A 16,798-nucleotide genomic window follows, 5' to 3' on the forward strand; every position below is an offset into this window, starting at 1 on the left:
ATCCCTCTGCGAGTAGTCCCGCGCCCGTTGATAATGCCACTGACCTCAAACTACTTCCAGGGCCATGGAGAAGCGGGGGGATGTCTCCTGCCCATGATTCCACTAGGGGCGCTCGGACACAAAGTACGGGGGCACCATGGCAGGGGGCCAAAAGCTACCAGATGACTTCACATCATCAGAGACACAATTTTCCAGCCCTGGGATTTCCTTAAACAACCTAGTATTCCGGGTATTGTTACCTTTGTTAATTTCAACTGAGCCGAAAAAAACAATGATTTATAAAAATAAAGCCCAGGACTGGGATGTAGTGCCCTTGGTTACATAGAGGCATCTAGTACTGTTAGCAATGGTCTAAAGGAGAATGCAACATACTAGTGTGCAAACTGTTGGTGACTTCGGACACTGAAATAGAGAAGAAGCTGTTTAGAGGAGAGCAACTGGTAGGAAAGGAGTTCCTAATGACTTCAATTAGGTTACGAAACAAGACATACAAATCTTCACATAGGACAAAGAGGGGCACCAGTTTCTTGTTACACCCAGGGTAACCAAGTTTTTGAGCAATGTAAAAGATTTTTAAATTGTGTTTGGGGGCATGCAGATCTATTCACGGTATCCAGAGCCACAAGCGTTGTGTATGGCCGTCTTGTAGTCTTCCATCAAGGCATAGTATTTCGTTTTAAGTACAGGATGTTGTAGGTTTTACGGAATAAGCAATCTGCTTGTTTAAGAGTGGTTTTTAGGCCACCCAGCGCCAGAGAAAAGCAGAGCGTGGAAGGGTGAGTTCTTGTGAATGTGGAGGGGTATAAATCGGCTTCGTAATTGATAGCAACTAAGATCAATGCATTACTATGCTGTAGGCCTATAACTGGGTCATTGAAAGGGGCAAAGCATGTTTCCTTAGGTTCAGATTAGATTGTGATAGAGTAAACCTTGGCCCATGGGAAAAAAACGAAACTAAAAATTGTGTACTCAAAGGAGTGGGAGAGCCTGAACTAGGAAGGTCGCGGCCTCTGCATTTAAACCTTATACTCTGTATTTGGGCTGATAATGTAAATTATTTATGATTATGGATACTGATTGTTGATGTACTAAATGTTCGCTAGTTTTTTGTGGTTATCCTCACTATGAAGTGGTATATCAAAAAGGGATTGATCTGCTACTTTTTTGTACTTTCTTTAAAGCATTAGAGAGGCATGACTTTCGAGCTAAGTTTGTGAATGCTAAGCATATCCATTTGTTATATCAATTCCTAACTGTGACACCACAACACAACACTTCATCCTGCCTTTACCACTTATCAAACTGGGTGATCCAGGGCAATGCACCTCAACAACTTCTTCTCAGTACCTGCATCTACCGAAACCACACATTCAGTTTACAGAGCACACTCCATGTAAACCACAAGTGCACCATTTTCTGACCCGTTCACAAATAAACACGTGTCTTTATTATTTGAAGTCTTACACCAACTATTTTTATTTAGTCGGTCTTTTCTTGGAACACAAAAAAACAAGTGCCTTCCCACAAAAATGTATACCAATTATAGATTTCCATGCAAACACATAGCCCTAAGGTGGCACATTTTGCAGTGGAAGATAATCTGCTTAAAATAAGATTTAAGGTGTATATCCAGTGTTTTTCCTCCTGAAACGTGTTCTTCAAAGCGGTGAAATCTCCACATTCACTCCAGACATATTGGGTACCAAACATACGTGAGCCCTTTTAGTGTGCAGCCATAGGGATGATTTATGAATGCCTCCAAAGTAAAGAGTTCCTGAATGTTCAGTGTCTTCTTATTGATCACTGGCCTGCTCCTCACCTGGGAACACCCAGTTTGCCACTGTCAAGTGGACCAGGGAAACGCCAGCTTAACTCTATATTGGTAGGGAACGATAGACTAATCTCCACTGGCACTTTCCCCTATCTAGGGATGGTCTTTGCTGCGAACGGCTCGTGGACTGGGCACTTGGCCCACTCCACAAGCAAGTTCTCAAAGGCCATCAATTCTATTTTAAGTCTCCCCCGCCCGAAGAAAACAGGTGCTATTCCGGCTATTTTAATTTTTTTTTAAATGCAATGCGTTTCCAGTAGCCACGTATGGGGCTGAGATATGGGGGTTGGTGAAGAGTCACTGCATCCAGCAGGAAGAAAATCGGTTTTGTAGAAAGCTGCTGGGTGTTCCAATCTCTACCTCCCAGTACAGTTGCGATAGGGAACTTAACCTAAATTTTATCTGCGATTTTATTAGTGCTCGCCCTGCTCTATTTTGTCTCTCAGTTTGTCTCAGTTTGGAGGAACAAATCTGCATCCTTAACGCAAGAAATTATAAGTGATTGCCTTAAATGTGAGAGAGGAATGGACATTCCCTGGCTCTCGGGGGTCTATCAGAGTCTATGTAGCATTGATAAAGGCAGTCTCTTTCTAGACCCAAGCAGAGCCGATTCACTTCACAAGAATGGGCTGAAAAACGCACTTTATACACTTTACAATTCAGAAAGGATCAGTACGGAATGTAAGAAATCCTCTGTTCTTAGTTATATGTGCAAAGAATTGTATAGGTATCCCTTACCAATATATCTTACTTTGCCAATGACTAACTGGGAAAGGAGCCTCTTATTTCGGTTGCGAGCAGGAACTGTAAAATTTTTGTTATGTTTCCCTCTTAGCTATCGGCCAAACCTCATAAATACATCATGTCCCTGTGATGGAGTGAGCGCACAAACTGATTTGCATTTTTTCTTGTTTTGTAAATATTATTTAAAATATGTGAAATGGCTTTTAACCCCATTTAAAAAAAACATAGATCTGTTTCTTTGGAAGAATCTTACCTGATGATGCTTTCTTTAGAAAATGAAGAAATAGTCTTTCGCACTTGCACTTTCTTGAGAATCGCCACCGAGCCCGTAAGATGATGAACAATCCGTGACCTTTTAAACTCTGTATGGAAACCTCGCTAAACTGTTTGATGTTTATTGTGGTGTATGAAATGAACTGTCTAATATTTTTATAAGGATTTTATAATAATATTGTAAATTTGTTGATTGTGCTTTTATGAATTCTTGGAATTCGAATAAAGATTTATGATTGATTGATTGATTGAATGCCTCCAAAGTAAAAAGTTTGTGAATTTTCAGTGTCTTCTAATTGATCACTGGCCTGCTCCTCGCCTGCGAACAACCTGTTTGCCACTGTACGCTACAAATTTACATCAACTGAAAATGCACCATTTGTGGAGATTTTGCACATCATAAGTTCCACCTTGTGGTGTAAGTCTCTGGTGAGACGGATTCTGTGAATCAGAACCAGGCATCTGTGTCAGCAGATAGACACTTACTTTGCACAAACGTTCCCCCTAGGTGCACAAACTGATCTGTGAATTGTGACCTGGGTGAATCATACTTCTCAACTTGGTTATTTAATTGTGATGGTTCCATTTAAATTTAATTGAAGAATTTAGAATATGTGTTTTGGAAATGTGTTCCTTTGCTGCTGTGCCACTTTCTCACTACTCACTGTTTCTCATGATCTAACTTACTACAAATATTACGATGCATGTGGTAGATAAGTATACCGTTTATAAACTTAAGGTCATTATTGGAAACACTACTAGCGCTATCAATGTTGCAGCGTTGATCCAAGTAATCAAAAAATCATTTTGCAGCTCAAAGTGGACAGACTCCCTTTGTCTACTGCTGTTTTCACTCTATCAGTGCTTCCTAAATCACTCAGTATGTATAGCTTCTGCAGAGCAAAGATTAAGGACTGGAAGCAAAGGTTACTGACATAAAAAGCTACAGCAGCTTACACTGTAAATTAATGAGCATTTAGCTCTACTCAATCCTCTTCTCAATTATCCCCTTCTAGCTATGCAAGCCTGTGTCCTGCAGCATTTTAATGGGCACTCAAACAACCAATAGGTGACATCAGGATTTTCACCTGCGGCAATAATGTCTGGAACAAGGATCTGGCCCAGTGCCGCTTGCTGCCGTACCATGCAGCAGTCCCTTTCTAATTGAGCAAGCACCTCCATGGGGCACTAATGCTAAGAAAAGCTGCAGCCTAGGTCGTGGGTTAAGTCCATAGTGTTTGTGGAGTCTAAAAGATAGCAGGAGGGGGATCCCAAGTAGTAGGTGGTCTGTAAGATCCTGTAAGATCCTGGCGCAGCTGTTGTCATTGTGAGTTTTTGATTCGGGTGTCACTGTGAAATGTCACCTCTGATGCAGGAGTGTCCCTCAGATTCTGCATGGATGAGTTTCAGAAAACTGTGGCAGCCTGGCATTTGCTGTTACTTCTGGTTCCTGATGTTGTTACTAGGGTCAACCACATAGTACTGTTAAAAACATGCTTGCAAAACAACCACATTTTGACTATTGGGTGTGGCAATATACTTTACACTAGAAGATTTGTAAGGTGTGATCGTAGTTCATAGGTGAACACGAACAACCTGCAAGTGCTTCCCTGAGTCCTTTAACATTTAACTGAATGCTACGGTTACGTTTCCACTTTCAAGAGATGATTTCATTGCCAAAAGTGAGTGGTGTGCAAAAAAAGCATGCTTGGAATAGCACCATTTATCTCAAATATACTATACTAGGCATTTCTAAAGAGCATGGCTACCCAGTGCACCTCCCAGCGTTAAATGGTATGTTCGTCACATAGTCCCCCTTAATAAGAGGCTTACTACTCAAATAGGTACGTTTTCAGATGTGGTCTAAGAGTTCTTCCTTGATCCTTCTTAGTGGTACTGGCAGCGTGTTCCAAGGTTTGGATGCCAGGTAGTTGAACGAACTCCCAGCACTCCTTGCTTTCTGGACCATAGGCTTTGTGAAAAGCCTCTGGTCAGCAGATCGTGAAGGTCTTTTGGGGCTGTAGAAGCTGAACAGCCGCTGTAGCCGGTGTGACCTTTGTTGTGAATTGCCCGATTAAATTGTATTCTTTCGGATACCGACAGCCAGTGAAGATACGCCAGAGTGGAAGTAGCAGAATGGTGTTTTAAGATTTTTAGCAGGATGGGTGCTGCAGCATTTTGGGTCACTTGGAGTCTTTTAACCACAAAAGAGAACTTCCCAAGTATAGCGAGTTCCCATAGGCCAGGTGGGAGAGCACAAGTCCCTGGAGTACCGTTCGGTGGGTGGCAGAGGGTAACCAACTCAGAACCTTACTAAGGGGTCTATGCGGGCGGTGGCGATCCGCGCTACACCATCCCCCGCCCGCCTCCCATTCCCCCCCGCCATATTATGATGGCGGGGGAACCGTGGCGGATGGGCGGAAAAGGATTGCCTATGGTGGCGGTGTCTGCTAGACACTGCCAACCATATTAGGATGCCAGCGAGACGCAGCCATGGAAAGGCATGCAGATTCCTGGGTTGGGGGCCCGTAGCGGGCCCCCAGGATGTTGGGGATTGGGGGGGCACATGGGGTTACCTATGGTACCCCCCAGCATTTGCATGCACAACGTTGCAGACACTGCGCGGTGCCTGCCCCGTTGTGCCTGCAAATGCACACAGTGCATCCACAGAATTGTGGCGGGCGGTGCTGTGAGCACTGCCCTCCACAATGTTATGCATGGGGGATGCCACCATGGCGGTGGCATCCTAATTGCCGGTGCAGGACCGCCGCACCACTGCCGGCCGGTCCCAGCACCGCTAGGGTGGCGGGCGGACAAAAGTCTGCCCCCCCATCCTACTAGACCCCTAAGAATCCTGAGCAGGCAAAGCAGCTGGCGGATAGTTTCATCACTATTGATCCAGAATCCAAGGCTTCTTATTTCTGCTTTTCGGGCAGAAGGTCTCCTAGGCAGTCGGCCTGCATAGTTCTATCCAATTAGTGGGGTTATTACAGGCTACCAGTACCTCTGTTTTATCCCCATTTAGTTTCAGACTGCTACTCGTCATCCAGTCAGTAACTTCCTTTAAATAGGTTTTTAGTTGCTTAGAGAATGCTGCTGTGTTCGGGGTTATTAAGATGATGATTTGTGTATTATACGCGTCTGAAAACATTGAGAAAGCGTGCCCATTTATAATATCTGCCATCCAGCGAACGCAGTCAGTAAACAGTGTGGGGCTCAATAAAGTGCCCTGTGGCACTCCGTATTCTAATACTTGTAAGTCTGAGCAGAAGTTTCTTGCAGACTTGGAATTTGTTGTTATTTAGAAATGAGGCAAACTATTTAAGAGCGGTTCCCATAATGCCAACTTCTTCCAAGCAATTTATTAATATTGGGCGGGACACTATGTGAAAAGTGGTGCTTACCCAGTAGTATAACTGCGGCAAAGCCGCTATGATCCAGAATTCTTTTTTACCTCCTCGGTAACAGCTAACAAAGCTGTTTCTGTACTATTTCCAGCCTGGAAGCATGATTTCCTGACCCCCCCCCCCCCAAAAGTGAGGACAGATTTTTATTAACAAATTTCTCAATACGTTTACTGACACCCGGAAGCAAAGAAATAGGGCTATAGTTTTCTGCTTGTGAGGCAGTGGCACCACGCTGCTCTCAAGAGAGCGGCTGAGCATGTTTGCTAGAATATGAAAAATGGCATTTCCTTTTTTATGAGAATGTTGGGGGGGGGCTAGGTCCAACAGGGATCCTGATTTAATTGAAGTAAGAATACCTTCAATCGCTTAAATTCAGACTTCCGGGAAAGCCGACAAGTTCTCCTTAGCCATCCTCTGTAGGTATATTTTTCTGGCAGCTGTATTTGGATCCATTCCTTAGGCAGGCAGGGAGGCGCAGATATCATTGACTTCCTCCAGGAAGTAATTTGTTAATATGTTACATTGAGCCTTCAAAGCTATAGAACTCAATTGGTTGTGGATGGTTTCATAAATAATTGAGAATTTTGAAAAGCTCCTTTGAGGAGTTGGAGGGGTTGTCAATCTTAGTACTAAGGAAGAAGGTTTGAGCTTTTGTGATAGCATAATGATATTTCTTCTCTGTATCCTTATAGATTAGTTTGTTAGCTGCATCATATTGCTTTCTGCACTTTCTTGCCAATCTTTTACATTCCTTGTTTAGGATTATCAGATTGGAATTGAACCATGGGGCGTAAGCCTGTGAGCGACTGCTTTTCTGCAGTTTCTTGGGGATTTGTTTATCTAGAGAATTTGCTATTCTCTCCCCGAATGTAGAGGACATTTCTGCTATTTCTTGCTTTATAATGGGGATGGAACTGTGAAGGGAGGATTCTCAACTAGCTGCATCAAGTTTTGACCAGCTCCGACTAAAACGTGGCTGCTGGTTATGAATAGTTTTATTTCATACCCTATCAAATGGAATGGAACCAAATAATCATCCGACTAACATAGTGGGAGAGGGGTTTCAGATCTCAGATTGAGAGTATTCGAGAAGATGAGGTAGAAAAGGTGACCTTTTTTGTGCGTAGTGAGTGTAACTTGTTGTGTGAACTAGAATGGCGGGAAGGTCTTGTATTAAATTATTTGGATTTTCACAACTAATGTCTTCCAAATGTAGGTTTAAGTCGCACAGCACAGTGAAATTAACCTTCTGCAAATTTTGTTCTGTCACTATGTCTGGCAGTTCCAGAGTAAACTGGGATGAAGGTCCTGGGGAGGGGGGGGCGATACACCAGTATTCCTGATAAAGTGAGGTAAAGATCTGCTTGTGGGTTGTGGAATTACGGCACCAATTTATCCGATGAGTCATAGAAGGTTGAGAGGCTAAGCATCTTCACTTTGCAGTGTAAAGGCTTCCAGGTAATGTACAGAGAGGGTAATGGATCAAAGTGGGAGCTAAACTGGCGGATCATAGAAATGCTGCAGCCACAAAGACAAGCACTGAAGAGGTTTTCAGACCAGGGCCACTCTAGAGGAGGAATGCGGCCTTTCTTGAAAGAAAAGTATATGTTAAATGCCGCAACGGGTGTGATGGAGCCACTGCAAATCTGGGTGGCTAGGAGAAAGTGAAGGGGCTAATGTAGGCTGTCTTCTATAAGTGGTAGTCAGCTCAAAAGCCAGGTTTCTGCTTATCTAGATGTTGGCCAATAGAAGCCTGGCCTTGGGTCTCTAAGAATCAACTCTGGTGCGAGATGTGGCAAGATGGTGCCTTTCTGGTGAAAATGCAACTGAAGATATAGGTGTCACTAGAAGAGTACTCTCAGTGCCAGATCGGACGATTAGTGATGCTGGGACAGCAAGTGGATGAGGCTTGCACATGGGCTAATTCAAGTGAGTGAATGTAATGGGATTAGGGAGATGGAAACCGTAGTGGAACAGTGTCCAGGAGAGTAGAGCACTAAGCAATTGAGATGTGTTCCAAGAGATTGGTGCTTAAATCTTTGAAATGCATTAACTAATATCCTTACCAAAACAATGTGAATTGAACTGAGTATAAATTATTTTTAGGGAAGAAATCACTCCACATTTTTTTGGGGGGGGGGGGACATTGGAATAATATAGATGTGAAGACTTCATACTGGCTAGCTATGTTTTAGTGTACAATATTGCCGTCCCATTAAGCTGCCTAATTCTAATATTAAGGAAACATTCCCCACTAAAAGTTTGAATGTTTCCATTGATTGTCACTCCTACATCATGCTTGGAAATACGTTTTTTATGGACTGAAAGATCAAAGAGAGTCAGAATAAATATATATTTCAAAATAGTTGCAAAGCACTTCCACCACCTAGCAGGTAAAGTGGGAGTTTTCATTATGATGAGCCCGCAGCAATTATTCAAGACCGTCTCACTTTCCTACAACGAAACAAGCACTGCTAAATCTAGCAGGTATGGCCTTGGCAAGCTAATGAGATGGCCATATGCATGCAGTAAAAAAATTCAAGTAAAAAAAAAGTTAGCTGCTGCATATAATTTTATTAGAACCATAGAAGTGCATCCTTGTATGCAGTCCTACTTAGAACTGGTATAGGAACCCTTTTTTGTTTTATTGCACATCATAGGAAATAAGAGTCTCATTGGTGTAAAAAAGGATATTATTGGCTTTGAATTACTGTAACCTCAAGACAAAGTTATATAGACAAAGATTACTCGAGAGTATAAAAAAGTATAAAGAATAGAAAAAGAAATGGAAAGAGAATAGCATTTGTAAAGGATATACTGGCTCTGAAGCGGCCCTTGGCACTACAATTGTATTGTTTTTTATGTGGATGTGCGCTTGTGATCAAGCAAAGAAGTCTCTAACGGTGCAAGAGAGCCAATGGCTGAAGTGGGTCAACCATTTCTCATTCTATATGCTATGGTGGGCGGAAGCAAAATGTGAATGAGAGCTGGAGAGATCATGGATAAAAAAGGGCTGACTGAAAGCATCTTTGTTTTATGAATGTATGTGTATATGTGCACATTTTTAATTATGATTTTTCTATTACATGAGGCTGGTGAGAACTGTTAGATAGGGAACGGGAGGCAACGGGAGGAGATGATTCCCGCCTGGTCTCGGCTAGGGCAGACCACGCTGTATTGATGGAGCGCCTAAAGAACATTAACTTCGCAGCACACTCCGCGCGCACCCACAGCGCAGGTGACAAGCCCGGCAGATTACTGTCGTGGTTGGTGCGGCAAGACACACAATCCGCATCGGTCCTATCAATCCGTGCTGCCCAGGGCGTTGAGGTTTACACCCAGACGCAGATCCATGAAGCGTTTACATCGCATTACAAATCCTTGTACAGCACACGGCTGCGGGCCACAGTGGTGGAGATCACAGACTACCTAGCGACACTACAGCTCCCGACTGCCACCGCTGCCCAACAAGCAGAGCTGGGTGCCGCACTCACCGGCGAGGAGCTGCGGGAGGTGATTTTCTCCCTCTCCAATTGCAAGGCGCCGGGCCCTGACGGACTCCCGGCGGAATTCTATAAAGCCTACTCGCTGGTGTTGATACCGGAACTGCTGAAAATGTATCAGGCGGCGTCGGAGGATGCTGAACTCCCGGCGTCCCTAAATGCAGCTAACGTGGTCTCCCTGCTGAAACCGGGTAGAGAAGCGAACGAACTCGGCTCACACAGGCCGTTAGCGCTCCTCAACACCGATTATAAAATACTTGCAGCGGCTCTGGCTCGGAGGCTTGCACCACTGATCCCCGCTCTGGTGCACTCTGATCAGAATGGCTTCGTACCCACCCGGAGCACGTCCTACAATCTACGCCGCTTTTTCAGAGTCCAGCGATATGCAATCCCGACCTGGCCACGCTCGGGATGCATCGTGCTTGATCTGGAAAAAGAGTTCGACTCGGTGGAGTGGCCATATCTCCTCCGAGTTCTCGAGAAGTACGAGCTGGGCGACGCCTACGTCCAGATGGTGGAACTCCTCTATCGAGCACCCGAGGTCCGGGTCCGGACTGGACGGTTGTTCTCCGACAGGATCCGCATCGGGAGAGGTACCAGACAGGGCTGCCCTCTCTCCCCTATATTATTCGCCTTGGCGATGGAACCACTGGCGGAAATGCTCCGTGTCTCCGGAATCGCCTGGGGCATCCCACTGGCGGATGGCACCCACTCGGTGTCTCTGTATGCCGACGATTTATTGCTATATGTTAGGGACCTCACGAGCATCCCAACGGCGATCACGGACATCTTTCGGACATTTGGAGACATGTCAGGGCTCCACGTTAACTGGGCCAAGTCGGGAGCCTATGCATTCGATGGCGAGATGCCACAGTGTGTTGTGCGCATGATGGGTGAGACGCTCCGATGGCACCCGACGGTATTCCGGTACCTAGGGATCTTAATTTATCGGGACCCAGTGGATCTCCTGGAGGGAAACCTAGTGAGAGCGATATCCTCGCTTACGGCCCAGGTCACGTTTTGGAACTCCCTCCCACTGAATGTGCCGGCAAGAGTGGCTCTAACCAAGATGATAATGCTTCCCCGGCTCCTCTATTATTATACTAACCTGCCAGTGTATGTGCCGGCGAGCATATTTAAGGGATTGGAAACCCTCACCAGACGCCTCATTTGGAATAAGGGGAGACCCCGGGTGGCACTGAAGACCCTATACGCAGCCACAGATGCCGGAGGCTTAGCGGTTCCCGATCAGGAGCTCTATTACTTAGCAGCACAGCTGCAATGGGTCGCCTACTGGCTGAGCGGTAAGAATCTGATGGACACGGCCACCACCGACACCATCCTATCTCCCGTACAGGTAATAACGCTCTTCCACCCCCTAACACAGGGCCGACCCCCCACGCAGGTGCATGTGGCGGTAGCAAAACGGTGCTTCGCACGGAGCCTCAAGCTCACCAAACGTACGGTGCCCTATGCTCCGAACCTACCTCTGCTGGGGACGCCCTTGGGCGCTGACACGTTGTCCTCAGCCGAGCTGCGCAGCTGGACTACGGCAGGCTTGGACGACCTGAGCGGCCTGTATAGCGACGGAGAGCTACTGCCCTTCGAGGCCTTGGCCGCGGACACAGAGCTGCCAGTGGGTCAATTCCTGGCACACGCCAGGCTCCTGCATGAGTTGACGAAGGCATGGGGTGATCTTAGCCATGAGCCACCCACTCACTTGCTCGTCCAGTACTTACATGTGATGGGCGACGGGTCCCACATTGTGCATTGGCTTGCACAAGCCCTACACAGTCATACTCAATTTTCCTCTCGGAGACTGAGGGACAAATGGGCGAACGACCGAGGCACGGACTGGACGGACAAACAGTGGGCCGCTATATTAGCAGGCGCCAGAGTTGTCCCCTGCAATGCGCGATTTAAAATTATCCAATATTACATCATCCACCGCGCATATCTATCTCCGGATAAGCTGAATCGCTACTTTGGACTCACTACATCGGCGTGTCCCAGATGTGGCCTCCTGGACTCCGACTTCCTACATGCACTCTGGAGCTGCGCTCATCTCACCCCGTACTGGTCGGCGGTCACGGACATGCTGACGGCAGCGACGGGTGTCACCCTCCCCAAGACGTGGGAAGCATGCCTATTGGGACTCTACAAGAGAACCAAGCAGACTAAACTACGGGAGCGTTTTTGGGACTTGGGCCTCATTACGGCCAAACGCCTTATCACCAGACAATGGAAAGGCGCTGCCCCGCCGCGCCCTGCGGACTGGCGCCGCTCTCTTGGCAACTGGGCTTGCGCGGAGAGTGTGTCTCTACACAGGGAGGAAACCGCTGGCCTACGGAAATACCCGATAGCCCAAGACTGGGATGCTACCCTAATCGCTTATCACCGAGCGTGCGCCCAGGCCGGCATTGAGTGCCGTCCCGACACGGAATAGAAGGGGCCCAATCACTAGCTACCCACACCTGGCACGGGCTTCGCCGCCCCCCCCCCCCGGCTCCTGAGACCTCGCACGACAGAGATGTCCCCTGCCGCTCCCCCCTCCCCCTCCCTGCCTTTCGCCCCCCCCCCCGCCTTTCGCCCCCTCCCCCCCTCGCCCTACGGCCGCAGCGACACCGCCTCTCCATTTGTCCCCGCCCCCGCGCGACCCACACAGGATGCACCACACACAGCTAGAGTTTTACATACACTACCACCCACGTAAATGCAAGTCCAACAGTTATTGAAATGTTTCTCCCCTCCCCTTGTATTATGCTCCCCCGTTATATCTTTTGGTTGACACAGAGGCTGTTCATACTGTACTCATGATACTGCTGGGTCCCCCCTCCCTGTTCACGTCTCGCATGAAGCAGGCTGGATGCGTCCGTGGTCAGGGAACAGACACCCAGCGACCCATACGACAGCAGAGGGTATGACACCGCCTCTGCCCGCTACCGCACTGGTCAGGGAACTCGACTCCGAACAATGACTGTTGGCTCTCGTGACCATGCTGGTCCTTCTGCAGCGCTATGACCTGCGAGCGATGCATCATGAGACATTTCCTGGTACCGTCACTTATGGACTAATGCACTTCCATCAGCTAATGTTTATTTTCACTCATGTACAACCGCAATGTCACAATGTACTATTTGCTAAGTGCCGTTTGAGACAATAATGCATTGTTATGACGCTGTATGAATAACTACTGGCTTATCTGTGAAACTAAATAAAGTTTGGGACCGTTGGTCTTAAAAAAATAAAATACATGAGGCTGGTGAGGCAGCGAATGCTATTTGTAGCCAAGACCTTAAAAATAGGCAATGGGAGCATATGAATTGCTAAGATGTGTCTCCTCTGCTGGAGAAGAGATTTGTTTTAGATCAGAGTTTTATTTTAAATGAATGCAGAAAGAAAATAGATACTTGAATGCTTCAGGTAGGTAGCTTTTGTTTTGCTTAGTTTTATTTATTTAAGGATTTATTTAGTTGCTTTAATTTTGTTTTAGAGGCAAATTTGTGGAATTTCTGTCATTCACAAAGCTGATGGAACATTGTGTCCAGATTGTGGACACTACTTGGGCACGCTTAACATCTTTTTGTCACAGTCATTCTTTTGAATGTATATGCATTGATTATATTTCTTTATAAACAATTTCTAATTGTCTTCGATTTTATTTTCCAGACAAAGCTGAAAGGGAGCATGGCCGACTTCACTAAGGTATATAAAGTCACGTTTGCAAAATTAAACTTTTTCTCATGCATTATTTCAAAATGGAGCTCTCTGGTAGGTCCATAACCGATACATGTCTTCATGGGAGTGGATGTGTTGGGAAGGTTAGGGTTTAATGGTTGACGCTTGTACATGCCATGACAAATGCATACATTTGACATGCTTCACTTTAATACACAGAAATAAAATATATTTCAATCATAATGTAAATACAGACTCAAATATTTGCTCTTAATTGGTTTTTTTTTTAAATACATTTTTGTTGGTTAATTTCAGATGGTTTTGAACACGTTTAGGCAAAAACGTGTTTACAAGTCGATTTTAACCCATAGTTCCTCTTCTAATACGAGATGATACATACAGTAATGTGTGTTTCTCCAAAAATGTTATTTTTTTATTTACTCCGTATACATTCCGCAGCACTGTATGTGACCACCAGTTCCTCCTGCTAGTTTTATACAAATAAATAATCCCATGAAAAATAATTCAAAATTATCTCTAAATCCATAAAATAAATATGTAGAATAATTACCAGATTACGAGGTTGTACAGTCTTATTTAGTCTGTTTGGAATGATTAATGTAAAGACTCTCTTTACCTTCGAAAGCATGTTTCTCAATTAGCGGTCTGAGCGAAATCTTTTATTTTTTTAACAAATCAAGTTCTGTCCGAAATTGTTACTTGTTTGTTCATAGATGATTCTTGCCTTCACTACAGTTTAATGCCAAGTGAAATTATTTAGCTTTGTTTTTATGGCTGATATTTGGTTTTTGAAAGGCTAGTGTGGATGTAAGTAGTGTAGAAATAAGAAGATCAGAGAAGTATTCCCCAACACCCTTCAAGAAAGTGCTTGGGGAGGACTGGAAGTTGTACTTGTGGGGAAAAACAAATCCGTAGTGCATTTGATCCAGACCCTGCCAGCAACTGGAGAATTTTAGTTTACTTTTCCTTTCAACATTTTTATTGACATTTACAATATGTGGATGTTTCTTATTCTGTAGGAGGCATTTGACTCCCATGAAGCGCAACAAATTGCCGCGTTCACTCTATTGTTGTAACAGTTTCTCTCCTTTTATCCTACAGCTCTAAATGCTTTCCACACCACTGCACCCACGTCCTACCGCCACATTTTCTACTGCCGTTATTTGATGAGTCAACGTTTTTTCACTTATATTTCAGTTATTTATTAAAGTTACTTCTCTGTTTATGCCTCTCTCCGTTGGCCTCCCTAATCAGGAAATTTAGTTTTTCTATTCAGTTGCATACAAGTGTCTTCATGACTGCATGCAAACATGCTCTGAAATTCAACAGAGATAAAACCAAGCTCAGTTGTTTCGGTCTGCTAGAACTTATAAATTCTCCAACCTGGTGGGTGAGTGAGCCTGGGGAATCTCCCATATCAGCCACTGTGGGAAAATACCTAGGTGTCATTGTCATCACTGAGCCAGAACTAAATCTGTAAAAGCAAGTAAATGCAGTTTCGATTGCCCATTTCCTCCAGCTTGGACTGTTACGAAAGATTCTGCTATTTCTCCACAAGTAGGCACATATTCTAGTAGTACAGGCCTTAATTCTGTTCTATGTCATCTATGCCATCTGGACAACTATAATGCACTATATCAGGGTCTTCCAAAGATCCTTGCCCAGTTTGTCCGGACTTCAACAGGTACAGAGTTGGGGTACCAAGCTGATCACTAATTGAAGAAAGTTTGACTCCGTGTCAGCAGCCCTGAAAATAACTGGACCGGCTTCCTGTAAAGCAGAGAATTTTGTTCTAAATGGCTTGCATAGCTCTAAACAATCAATCACGGGTTCGTATAGCATGGCTTCTCATCCGTGAGGGTCTCAAGGTGCTGGTGGGTGGGCTGCTGATCTGTCTGGCCGCTGGGGTTCAGTCGAAGAGTCAGGTCTTGAGATCCTTCTTGAATGGCTTATAGAGCCATTTACAAAATTGTCCCTATTAGTATCTCGTAAACATAGGGTGTAAGTTCCAAACAGAGCCTTAAGCTCTGAGATGATCTTGTTACTTAGAATAAAAGTACGTGGAAAGGCATAAGATCGTTCTGTCTCCGGAAGTGTGGAATAACCTGTTGATATCTCTGAAGACAGAATCCCTATCACTGAGAAGGGAATCCCAACTATTGGAGCTTCCGTAGAGGTTTGAAAACGTGGCTCTTCAGCCTGATCTAATTATTTCTAGCTCTCTTATCTAACACCTGGAAACCCAACTGAGTATTTGTCGCGCTTTAGAAATAGTTCTCATGATATTTAACAACCCTCTTTGTACTTCTTGTTTCAGGACTGAGCACTCCACTTTGCTGCAAAATGTTTTTATAAGGACCAGTAAGTGGTGTAGACAGCACGTCCTGATTGATTGTTTATCTTATCCATCTAAAACAGTACCTACTTCACTACCCAATTAATCCTTTGATACCATGCAAGCTATGAATCTCTTCAATTAATTATTATCCATTGCAAAGTAGCCAGGCTGTCGGCTGGGCCTTAAAAGCAGTCTGCTTGCCTCTAAGGCTTTCTGTTTACTTCCTTGTAGTCTGATTTATTTGTAAGGCGATAACGATTAGCTCTGAAATTATGATCGCTCACGGCCATCATGTTGGTGGTGTTTCTACTTTCTTTTTTCCTCTGGTTGCATCAATTTGAAGCCTGATGATTCTGTGAAGCTGCATTTCTCACCTTATTCATCTCTGTGTTTTGTGCTGGCCTGTTGTTTCGCCTTTGATGCTTATGATTCTAAACACTGATGTGTCTACTGTTTTTCTTTTTTCTGTTGCAAAATACTCCCTTAGTATGAGGTTGTGCCTTAGAGTTTTTAAAAAGTCATAGTCTGTACTCTTAGAAAAAAGTTGTGCTTGAGGTCCCTTCCAACATCATCTCCATTTCCCTTCTTCCTATTATTGTGAAACGTTTTGAAAAAGTAGTCATGGTGCAGGAATCGGCCTCGCTAGAGTATTCCTAGGCTCGTGAATGCTTGTGGGCTGAGATTCTGTAAGGTTGAGATGTTGCTGCCCTGATCCTTATGAAACAATCTGCAGCATTCAACCATTGGCCGTCCCATTTCCATACTCGCCCTGATCAAAATCCAGGACAGAGTGTTTGCCTGAATCTCATTTCTGTCAGATGCGACTGAGGCCTTCTCTCTTATTCCGTTTACTTCCTCTTTATGCTGTTGGACCTTCAGTGACCTGTAGGCCCCATCTTTGATCCTATCTTGTTTAAGGTGTGTTTTTACCTTCTTACATTCCTTGTTTCGATATGTTCACTTATGCTGACAACACACATCGTCAACTCTGATTAAGGAGAGG

The 16,798-nt window shown here is 44.9% G+C and overlaps 1 protein-coding gene across 1 annotated transcript in view; it reads left to right on the top strand.

Annotated features, from left to right (window-relative positions):
• PDSS2 (decaprenyl diphosphate synthase subunit 2) overlaps window positions 1-16,798 on the top strand; it is a 799,955-nt gene that overhangs the window by 754,626 nt on the left and 28,531 nt on the right. Inside the window, exon 7 of the mRNA XM_078648421.1 lies at window positions 13,428-13,463. Coding sequence (XP_078504547.1) covers window positions 13,428-13,463 — 36 coding nt within the window. The remainder of the gene's footprint in view (window positions 1-13,427; window positions 13,464-16,798) is intronic.

Source organism: Lissotriton helveticus, chromosome 6 (genome assembly GCF_964261635.1).
Source record: "Lissotriton helveticus chromosome 6, aLisHel1.1, whole genome shotgun sequence".
Classification (NCBI taxonomy): domain Eukaryota; kingdom Metazoa; phylum Chordata; class Amphibia; order Caudata; family Salamandridae; genus Lissotriton; species Lissotriton helveticus.